General features: G+C 43.1%; 3 protein-coding genes across 3 annotated transcripts; all 3 read right to left on the reverse strand.

Moving 5' to 3' along the window:
- Positions 1–757: 757 nt before the first annotated feature.
- On the reverse strand, positions 758–2,421 carry LOC140763740 (UDP-glycosyltransferase 92A1-like). The gene has a single exon (XM_073102070.1). The coding sequence runs from the start codon at positions 2,333–2,335 to the stop codon at positions 902–904; it is 1,434 nt and encodes a 477-aa protein (XP_072958171.1). The 5' UTR covers positions 2,336–2,421; the 3' UTR covers positions 758–901.
- A 5,740-nt stretch (positions 2,422–8,161) lies between these two features.
- On the reverse strand, positions 8,162–8,743 carry LOC140762569 (crocetin glucosyltransferase 3-like). The gene has a single exon (XM_073100444.1). It carries the CDS (start codon positions 8,741–8,743, stop codon positions 8,162–8,164), a length of 582 nt encoding a protein of 193 aa, XP_072956545.1.
- A 399-nt stretch (positions 8,744–9,142) lies between these two features.
- On the reverse strand, positions 9,143–10,825 carry LOC140762024 (UDP-glycosyltransferase 92A1-like). The gene has a single exon (XM_073099625.1). It carries the CDS (start codon positions 10,736–10,738, stop codon positions 9,326–9,328), a length of 1,413 nt encoding a protein of 470 aa, XP_072955726.1. The 5' UTR covers positions 10,739–10,825; the 3' UTR covers positions 9,143–9,325.
- Positions 10,826–11,126: the final 301 nt, after the last annotated feature.

The following is an 11,126-nucleotide window of genomic DNA, read 5'->3' on the forward strand; positions in this document are numbered from 1 at the left end:
GCGTCGTGGCGGCGAATTGCCAATAGAGACCGACGAAGAGGGAAGAGGTGGCAACACATGTCGATAGAGACCGATGGAGAGGAGGAGGTGGCGAGGGCTTGCCGCTGGAGGCCAACGAAGAGGAGGAGGCTGGTCGTGTGGGGGTGATGCTATGGGTAGTGATTTGGTGGATTAGGGTGAGGGTGAGGGTGGGGAGGGTGATGACGATGGGTGAGGGTGATAAGTGAGGGTGGGGTGGGTGAGGGACACCTGTTAATTATTCTTTATGCCATGTGTCTTTAGTTTTAGTTAATTAGCCTATCGAACCTATCAAGCCGAGCTTGAGTGAGCTGGCTCCAGCTCAGGTTTCACTTGATATTAATTTTAAGCCGGTTTTAACGACTTAGGCTCGGCTCAGCTTTAACCTTACCGACCTGGACTCGAACTTCAATCGAGCTAAGCCCGAGCTGCTCGTCAAGCTTGACAGCCCTAGTGTCAACCGGGTCTAATCGGGCTGAAGCTCTAACCTAGCTGAGACAAGTTTAAAATTTGAGCTCGTTTATTAGTTAATCAAGCTTAAATAAGCTAATAAAACCCCTCAAGTTTATTTCCCTTGCACCATTTCTAAGTACTATAGTTTTGAAAGTTATTTCAAAAGACTATACTTCTTAGTGGGTACACGGCATGTTGTCTCATAAAATAATTCTTAGTAAAGTCATTTGAAAAACAAAATGATAAAAATTACCTCAAACTAAATTGCTAATCCAATGAAAAATGCTTTTTGAGGGAAAGCGCAAACTTACCTTTAATTTGTTGATAAAAGGATAAGACAGTTCAGCAGCTAATAAAACCGCTCAAGACATAGTTATTTCCAACACAAATTAACCCATTTTTCATTAAAAAAAAAACACAAATTAACCCATTATTCCAGATGCATCGTTAGCTCCTCCACCAAGCCAGCCGCTCTAAGGAACTCTCTCAACCCCTTCTCCGACGACCCTTCTGATCCCTCCTTCCACGCCATCCTCATCAACGCCTTAATCTCCATGGCGCTCCTCTTCATCTCCTTCCCCTTCTCGTTGTCCCCCATGACCATGTCCAACACCTCCACCACCTTCTTCTTCTCCAACTTCGCACTCTTCCCCCTCGCCACCTCGACGCACACCCCCCACTCCTCCGCCATCATCTTCGCGTTGTAGAACTGATCGGCGCTAAGCGGCCATGCTATGATCGGAATTCCGCAGCACAAGCTCTCCAACAACGAGTTCCATCCGCAATGGCTCAAGAACGCGGCTAGCGACTCGTGCGCAAGAATCCTCGCCTGTGGCGCCCAGTCATGAACTAGCAGTCCCTTCTTCTCTCTCTTTATTCTTTCTTCGAATCCTGGAGGAAGCCACTCGTCCCGGAACTCACCCTTCACGTCGAACTCCACAGGCGGTCTAATGACCCAAATGAACGGCCGGTTGGTACGATCAAGACCCATCGCCAATTCCATCATTTGTTGAGCTTGTATTGTGTTTTGAGACCCGAATGATATGTACAGGACCGAAGCCGGCTTTTGCGAGTCTAACCACGTTATAATTTCGTTATCATGCTCCGAAGAAGAGGAAATTGAGGTCAGTGGCCCGATAGGCCACACAGGGATACCTAGAGTTTTCCGGAGCATATTTAGCCCGGTGGATTCGAACTCCTCGACGGTGTTTACCAACATAGAGTCGCTTTCGTACCAAGTCGAGATTCGAGATCGAAGGGCGGCCGACCACCCGTCGTTGCCATCCGCATGGAGGAGATGATCCGGGAGTTGCGAACGGTGGATGACGACTTCAGGATGGTCGGGGAGCGAGAACTCGTCGCTTGTGGTATCATTATGAGGGAGGTGCGTCCATAGAGAGCAGAAGACGGCGTTGCCGTACGCGCTGTTCGTGTTGAAGATGGAATGATAAGCTTTGTATTTCCTTGCTATGTCGACGGTCCACGCGAAGAAGATGTCGGTAATGATGCATACGGGAGCAATATCCTTGCCGGCGATATGTGCAACGAAGTCCTCGAAGGCGGGGAGGAGGGAATCGGAGGCGTTGAAGAAGGTGAGGAGTTGGTGGAAAGAAAGGGCGGCGGCGGACTCTGCGTAGGCGGGGAGGCCGAAGTCGGCGGGGGAGAAGGGGAGGGAGTGGAGGCGGAGGGAGGAGGTGGGAGGTAGGGAAGAGCGGATGGATTGGATGTTGAGAGGGGTCGAGACGAGGGTGATGGTGAGGGAGGGGTGGTGGTTGTGGAGGAGGGTAGCCAGGGAGAGGAAAGGGTTGATGTGGCCTTGGGCCAAAAAGGGGAAGAGTACCACATGAAGCTTGTAGTCTGCCATCAAGAGAGAGGAGACACACTTGGTAGAGATTCTTATGTGGTGTAGAACTATGAATGATTACATGGTTGCCTCTCTCGTGTACTTAAAGTAAGATTTCAATCCTAAATAGAAATACTGTTGAAAAAATTTAGACACTCATAGATATATAAACTCCTACACAATATTTTTACCCTTTGCTTAAATTAATATACGGAATATAAAACAAAGATGAACATTGAAATTTTAACGTGAATAAAATTTAAATAGAAAATAACTACGAATCTAAACTCAGATCAAAACTAATAACTAAACTTATAGCAGTTTACAAGTATAATTTACAGACAATCTATCGATCCCTATAATTTTATTTAACTCAGTTTTACCCGTTAGCGCTCACAATCTTAATATCTCTCGAGATGGAATTTCTTTTATAAATGATCCTTAAGACGAAAGTTTGGTACATTGAAAATAAGACGGACCTTATTGGTGAAAGAACATTACAACTCCAAAATCTTTCTTTAAAAAACAATGACTAACATCCCTACCATTAGGACATCTTAACCTTTATATATATTAATAAGATAAGGTTAAATTCTAGTCAGAGCAAGTCTCAAGAAAGTTCAGAAATTTCTTGTTATGTAGAGGCATTCGAATACGGCCCGAGTGTGTTCGAACACGCTGACTTACTTTTTTAAAACACATTTGAACGCGCTAATATACCTCTCTATATGTGTGAACGCGCTGTGAATGTCTGCAAGGTGCGTGCGTTCAAATTGTCAAAACATTATCTCTATATGTGCAAATGCATTGTGAACGTATGAGTTTGCCTCCAAACGGTCGAAACACCTTCTATATATGTTTGAACGCTTGAGACCGCGTTCGAATACAGTCCGAGTACATTCGAACGCGGTTTGAGTGCCAACGGAGTGACTTATTTACTCTATATCTTAAAATTTTTTAATTCAAATACTTTCAAAACTTATAAAAATACTCATGTACATATATAAAAAAAAACACTCTAATTATTTTGTGCATATTTGACAACATTGAAACCAAACAACTATTAAGGATCTCTTTCTATTTGGACAAGTGTCATCAACATTAAGATCTCTCAACCCAAATATGAAATACCCCATATCGCACATGCTCACTAAAGTTGAGGGGACAACAAGACGCCCAACTTCAATTTGATTACTTCTTCGAGAGCAACAGAAATTCCACGAAATAGATTCATGCCGATAGCGACATGGTGAGAGAAGAGGTAAGCACGGACGTCATGGTTGAAAGGATACAATACATTGATTCGGAAGACGATCGCAAACGAACAGAGAGTACCAGACGCATGAAATTAATTTTAAAGTCTCAGTTGTTCCCATCCTTCCATCACTTTGCGGACCCCAAGATTCTAGTAAATTTCTACTAGTATAATATATTTTATCCTTCTGCAAGACTGCAACATAGTTTTCTACCTATATCGAATGTCGGTGTTTATGCTTTCTTATCTTAAAAATATTAACCAAAACAAAAGTCTTTTTTATCACCAAAGTTATTTTAAGCCTTTTTTAGATACATATTATTTAACACAAGCTGAGTTATTTAAATTATGTTGCTAAGTCTATTAAAGACGCTTATAGGTAGAGTTCAATTAAGAGTTCAAAGAATACAGTGATACAAGATCAAATTTAGGAAGATAAATTTTTTTGTCCAAATCGTATGTAGGCAAAATATACTTAACCTAAAAGAAATATTATAGGATTAGGACCTTTATTATGGCCACTGGGTTATAAGAGATGTGATGTGACAGTCTTGTTGGTTATTATTATTATTATTATTATTATTATTATTATTAAAGAGCTAACTAAATCAACCTAATTACAAAAGTGTGGAACAAACATGATAGACATCAAAAGAAATGAATGATCTCTAAGTAGGGGTGAGAGCGGAGTCGATAGAGATCTGATAGTACTTAATCTACATTCAGATTTATTTTTTTTAGTCCAAACATAAATTTGGATGCTAATACTAGACGGATAGCAAAATTTATCATATCCTAACTAAATGGTTATAGATAACTTTTGGAGATGAGAGAGTTGGGTCAAAATTAATCTAACCTATCTTCACCCATATCTCTAAGAAATTATAAAGCATATTAACAAAACCAACTAAAGTAGAAAATTACATAAATAGGTTGAGGTATTATTATTATTATTATTATTATTATTGAGACTATTGCTAACATACTATCATATTCAAATGTATCGAAGATACCTAGTCAGCTTTTTTGTAGGCAGATGGTATTCGAAATATTTGGAAACACTTGCTACATGACAATTTCTCAAATCAAAAAATGTTCAAATTTTTATATAGTTGTCACTAAAGAATTTTCAAATATCATAGTTGTGGTCATATTCTTCGAAACTTGTAGAATCTAGATAATATTGAGGATAGTAACCCTGATAGGTGGCCTTCCATGCCGCAAGTTAGATAGAGTCATGCCCCTACTTGTGTAACCCTACCACAGTTGATGAGACTAGGAAGTCATTGTGGGGTATGCCGGCCAACTAGTCCCCTAGCTTGAATAGCTTCTAGGCTGAGGTGTAAACTACTAGGATATTATGGGCCTTATTTTCTATGATGATATGTTTATTTCTTTCGGTCATGTTATTCTTCCTTCTCAGTGGAGCCTCTATATATCACACTTTCTTCTGAAAAAAAAAAAAGAATCTTATGTATATAAAAGATTTTAGAACTATAGTTTTATGTAATGTGTTATAAAATCATAGCAAAAATTTTGGCTACTTGGTTCAAATCAATCCTTCCCTCCCTCATTCGTAGAGAGTAGGCCGCCTTTGTAGTGTATAGGAATTCTGGTGACAATATTTTCGCCACTCAAGAGATAGCCCACTTTATGGCTAGAGGGAGGGGAGACTGATACAATTAGAGCTGGATCAAGTTGTATCAGAAGAAAATAAAGCTTTGTGTCAGAGGGCGTGCAAATGCTAGGGACTGCATTCGAACGCACTATGCGAACACCTGCAGGCATTCACAAATACAGAGAATAATATTTGTGTGTTCGAACGGCATTGAGCCCGTTCAAACACGCCCGTTCAAACGCCTGCATGTGTTCGCAAAGATAGAATGGAAAATTCTTGAACAGCTTTGGATGCATTCGAACACACTGCAGCAAAAATACTTTATTTTTAGGATTTTATTTCTGTTGTTTGAGTCCAAGGGGTAGCCTCTAAGTATTGTGGAGTGTACCCTAGTTGGGTTATGTTATTAAATCATATCTTCTTCTCCTATCTCTCTCTATTTCTCTCTCCTTCTCTTCTTCTCTTTCTTACCCTAACTTCTCATCGCCCCTTAACCTTTATTGGTTACATCCTTCGCCTCGTCTGTCGCGGCTCTACTTCTTCTAGGAGTGACATCTTCCTTCCTTTCATCCTATTCCTCTCTCTAATCGCAAACATCCCTATTCATGTATCATCTACTTCTTCTCCTTTCATCACCATCAAGATCTCCCTTCAATCCAAATAACCAAACCATCCCTCATTGGTTTGGTTCATAACAGAGACACCTCCCTCCCCCCAGCTCATGCAATGTTGTTAGAGATTGATATAGAGAAAGTTTATGGCAGTCTCAGTTTGAAAGCTATTATCATTGCTTTTCTCTTTACGGGTTTCCTAGTTAAATGGTGTAGTTAGGTTCAGGCTTGCATCAAGTCACCTAAGATTGCTCTCTTTCATAATGGCACTCCTAGCTGGATCATTCTCCCATGTGGCATTTGTCAAGGAGGCATGCTATCTCTTTATTTGTTCATTATCGTCTACTAGACATTGTCCTACTTAATGAATAGTTAGGCCAAGGCTAGCTGCCTTCTGGGCAATCAATCTAGGAATCAATTGATTTGCATTGACTCATGCCTATGCGGATAATGTCCTCATTGTTGTTGATCCTACAAGTCCTCAATTTAAGCTATCTTTAGGGTTTTGGACAGATACTACTCCCACAAGGTGAACATGGATAAGCCTAATGTTTACTTTGCTAAACAAATCCCTGAGGATTTGGCCTCAAATTTAGTTGTCATTTTGAATTTTTTAAAAAGCCAACTTTCAGTTCACTTACATAGGAACTAAAACCTTTCCTGACTTTATCTTGGTTGCCAATTAAAGGGAGCCATGGGAGAGAGTGGACAAGAAATTTATTAGGTTGAAGAGGGATACCTTTTTTCTTGCTGGTAGGTTGACCCTAGTTCATTCCACCATGATGTGATTTAGACCTCACCGAGTCGTCTCGAGCATGGATATATATTGTTTATTTAAGAAAAATAAGGATTATGTATGTCGTGTTCGAACACGGGAGAGGGTGCGTTTGGACGCCCCTTACAAATGCCTACAGGGGTTCACATCTATAAAGAATACAATTTGTGTGTTTGAACATACATACCCCAATCGAACGCCCGCGTGCAAACGCCTATATATGTTCGCATCGGTAGAGAATGCAAAATGTGCATTCAAACGTGCTCTACTCCGTTCAAACGCGACCTGCGAGAATTCATTATTTCTAAGGTTATGATCTATAATTTGACTTATTTGATTAGCCTCTTAAGATGTGGATGGCAACCAAAAATAGGATATTGAATGGATATTGAGTTCTATCCCATTTCCTTCCTCTTTACCCTAATCTTCCTTACTCTTTGTTCAAGACCTAGTCGTGCGCCATCTCGACGACGGTGATCCTTTAACCTCCCTCATATGTCAAGTCCTCTCTCCTTCTTGGGATCTCGACCCCTTCTCCCCCCTCATCCTTATCCCTTAAACACCACAATCCATCCACCTCATTGGCATTATCATCCCTCACCTCATCATCACTACCACTCGTCACTTCCACTATCACCCTTACTTTTACATATTTTTATACTAGTTGCGGTCAGAATCTGCAAGGTAAATACCAAAAATATAGACTAGAAAGTTACGGATCAACCAAACTTAATTTCCTAATATTCCGACTACGGTTGAATATTTGATGAATATTTTCCCTCGACTGCGTTGGCTGCTTTCTTGCATTCGATCCAGATCGGAAGCAGACATAACTGATTAAAACGTCATCCATGGCATCGAGACCCAATGAAGACATCTCCGTAGAGGGAGAGGCTATGGAGATTATCAGATCAGATGCTAACCCTAACTCATCGATCAAAATGTCTCAAACGACCTCTACGATCAAGTCAGATCTGATCAAGATATTTACGGATATGATGGAGAGGCAATGAGGCATGCAAGCATTAATGGAAGCCATGACTCAAGTTCTCTTAGGAGCACCAAGGGGTACAGAGGCAATTGAGTTCTCTACTCGAGCTCGAGTTGCACCACCAAGGGAACCTATTTTCGCCAAGGGACACTGTCTCCACCATCCCGTACTAGACGGGAGGAAGACCATGAAGATCCCATGGGTGGTCACGCTAGGAGGCCTTTACTTCCCACGCAAGCCGAAGGGCACAACGTGCCACCACCAATTAATCACTACGACATACCACCATCGATTAATCATCGCGATTGAGCACTAGATCCATCACTCCACGATGACGATGACTAATGGGCGGATTATGAAGAACCAGTGACCCCACAACAACATCCTAGGGATGCTGGATTCAACCCAAGATAAAGATAAAGGAGGAGCAACCGATATGAAAAAGAATAACGAGACGACCGTGCAGGGATTGTTCGCCTCAACTTCCCACCCTTCAATGGAGGAGATCCACTCGATTGGGTTCTGTCGAGCGGAACGATTCTTCGAGTACCAAAGAACACCTAATTTCATCCGACCATCACTTTGTGGACCCCGAGATCAAAGAGTGGCCAAGCACCCATCATTGCCATCCGCATCGAGGAGATGATCAGGGAGTTGCGAACGATGGATGACGACTTCCGGATGGTCGGGCAGTGGGAACTCGTTGCTTGTGGTGTTTTTATAAGGTAGGTGCGTCCATAGAGAGCAGAAGATGGCACTGCCATACGCGCTGCACGTGTTGAAGGTGGAATGATAAACTTTGTGTTTCCTTGCTACGTCGACGGTCCACGCGAAGAAGATGTCGGTAATGATGCATATGGGAGCAATATCCTTGCCGGCGATATCTGCAACGAAGTCCTCGAAGGCGGGGAGGAGGGAATTGGAGGCATTGAAGAAGGTGAGGAATTGGTGGAAAGGAAGGTCGGCGACGGACTCTGCGTAGGCGGGGAGGCCGAAGTCCGCAGGGGAGAAGGGGAGGGAGTGGAGGCGGAGGGAGAAGGTGGGAGGGAGGGAAGAGCGGAGGGTGATGGTGAGGGAGGGGTTGTGGTTGTGGAGGAGGGTAGCCAAATAGAGGAAAACGTTTATGTGGCCTTGGGCCAGAAAGGGGAAGAGGACCACATGAGGCTTGTAGTCTGCCATTAAGAGAGGAGATACACTTTGTAGAGATTCTTAAGGGGAAGAGGACCACATGGTGGCGCAGTGATAGCAGTGTGTTTTAAGGTCGGAGTTTTCAAAACACCCATCGATTTCCTCTGTTGGGTCTGTTTTAATTTCTGGGTACGGTTCAAAATGGAACCTTTTTGGTGCACTCTTAACTGTTTATGTTTTGAACTAATCGTTGTTAATTTTGATGGAGTAAGTAATAATTTTGAAACTACTGTAGTTTTGAAAGTTTATTTCAAAATACTGTACTTCTTACTGGGTAAACGCCATGCATGTTGTCTCATAAAATAATTCTTAATAAAGTTGTCTCATAAAATAATTCTTAATAAAGTCATTGAAAAACAAAATGCTAAAAATTACCTCAAACTAAATTGCTATCCAATGAAAAATGCTCTTTTGAGGAAAGCCCTAACTTAACTTCAAGTTAAAAATAAACGGATAAAACATAGTTCAGAGAATAAAGAACACCATTTCCAACACAAATTAACCCATTTTTCATTTTAAAAAAACACAAATTAACCCATTATTCCAGATGCATCGTTAGCTCCTCCACCACAATTAGACCAGCAAACCAGCTGCTTCAAGGAACTCTCTCAACCCCTTCGACGACGACCCTTCTGATCCCTCCTTCCACGCCATGCTCATCGACTCCTTAATCTCCATCGCCCTCCTCTTCACCTCCTTCCCCCTCTCGTTCTCCCCCATCACTATCTCCACCACCTCCACCACCTTCTCCTTCTTCAGCTTCGCCAACTTCCCCCTTGCCACTTCGACGCACAATCCCCACTCCTCCGCCATCATCTTCGCGTTGTAGAGCTGGTCGGCGCTAAGTGGCCACGCTATGATTGGAATTCCGCAGCACAAGCTCTCCAACAAGGAGTTCCATCCACAATGGCTCAAGAACGCGCCTAGCGACTCGTGCGCGAGAATCGTCGCCTGCGGCGCCCAGCCATGTACTAGTATTCCCCTCTTCTCTCTTTTTATTCTTTCTTCGAATCCTGGAGGAAGCCACTCGGCCCTGAACTCACCCTTCTTGTCGAACCCCTCAGGAGGCCTAATGACCCAAATGAACGGCCGGTTGCTAAGATCAAGACCCATTGCCAACTCCATCATTTGGTGAGCTTGTATTGTGTTTTGAGACCCGAATGATATGTACAGGACCGAAGCCGGCTTTTGCGAGTCTAACCACGTTATAATTTCGTTATCATGCTCCGAAGAAGAGGAAATTGAGGTCAGTGGCCCGATAGGCCACACAGGGATACCTAGAGTTTTCCGGAGCATATTTAGCCCGGTGGATTCGAACTCTTCGACGGTGTTTACCAGCATAGAGTCGCTTTCGTACCAAGCCGAGAGTCGAGGTCGAAGGGCGGCCGACCACCCGTCGTTGCCATCCGCATTGAGGAGATGATTCGTGAGTTGCGAACGGTGGATGACGACTTCCGGATGGTCGGAAAGCGAGAACTCGTCGCTTGTGGTGTTTCTATGAGGTAAGTGCGTCCATAGAGAGCAGAAGATGGCACTGCCGTACGCGCTGCTCGTGTTGAAGGCGGAATGATAAACTTTGTGTTTCCTTGCTACGTCGACGGTCCACGCGAAGAAGATGTCGGTAATGATGCATACGGGAGCAATAGCCTTGCCGGCGATATCTGCAACGAAGTCCTCGAAGGCGGGGAGGAGGGAATCGGAGGCGTTGAAGAAGGTGAGGAATTGGTGGAAAGAAAGGGCGGCGATGGACTCTGCGTAGGCGGGGAGGCCGAAGTCGGCGGGGGAGAAGGGGAGGGAGTGGAGGCGGAGGGAGGAGGTGGGAGGGAGGGAAGAGCGGATGGATTGGATGTTGAGAGGGGTCGAGACGAGGGTGATGGTGAGGGAGGGGTGCTGGCTGTGGAGGTGGGTAGCCAAGGAGAGGAAAGGATTGATGTGGCCTTGGGCCAAAAAGGGGAAGAGGATCACATGAGGATAATTGTCTGCCATTAAGAGAGAAGAAACTCTTGGTAGAGATTCTTATATGGTGTAGTACTATGAAAGGTTGCATCCCCTTTATTTAAACAAGAACAAGATTTCAATCCTAAATAGATATATTTCTAAGTAAACAATTTAATTACTTCCTTAAGAGCATCAGAAATTATATATAGGGAATAGATTCATATGGACCGTAGGGGTGTAAAAGAGCGATCCTGAGTGGACCATATTTTCAAGGTGAATTTAAGCAGAGCTAATTCCAGCAGAAGCGAGCCTGAGCTTAAGACTAAAATTAAATATTTTTTAAGCCAAGCGTAACTGAGCCTATGGAGCTGAGCATTCGACTAAAGATATACCAATTGTATATTTATATTAATATACATAATATTAATAAATATTT

This window comes from Typha angustifolia, chromosome 7 (assembly GCF_048772165.1).
Source record: "Typha angustifolia cultivar Huaian chromosome 7, ASM4877216v1, whole genome shotgun sequence".
In the NCBI taxonomy this organism is placed as follows: Eukaryota; Viridiplantae; Streptophyta; class Magnoliopsida; order Poales; family Typhaceae; genus Typha; species Typha angustifolia.

Excerpts from the sequence above, each read along its gene's own strand:
- LOC140762024 (XM_073099625.1), bottom strand. The coding sequence starts at position 10,738 with ATGGCAGACAATTATCCTCATGTGATCCTCTTCCCCTTTTTGGCCCAA.
- LOC140762569 (XM_073100444.1), bottom strand. The coding sequence starts at position 8,743 with ATGGCAGACTACAAGCCTCATGTGGTCCTCTTCCCCTTTCTGGCCCAA.
- LOC140763740 (XM_073102070.1), bottom strand. The coding sequence starts at position 2,335 with ATGGCAGACTACAAGCTTCATGTGGTACTCTTCCCCTTTTTGGCCCAA.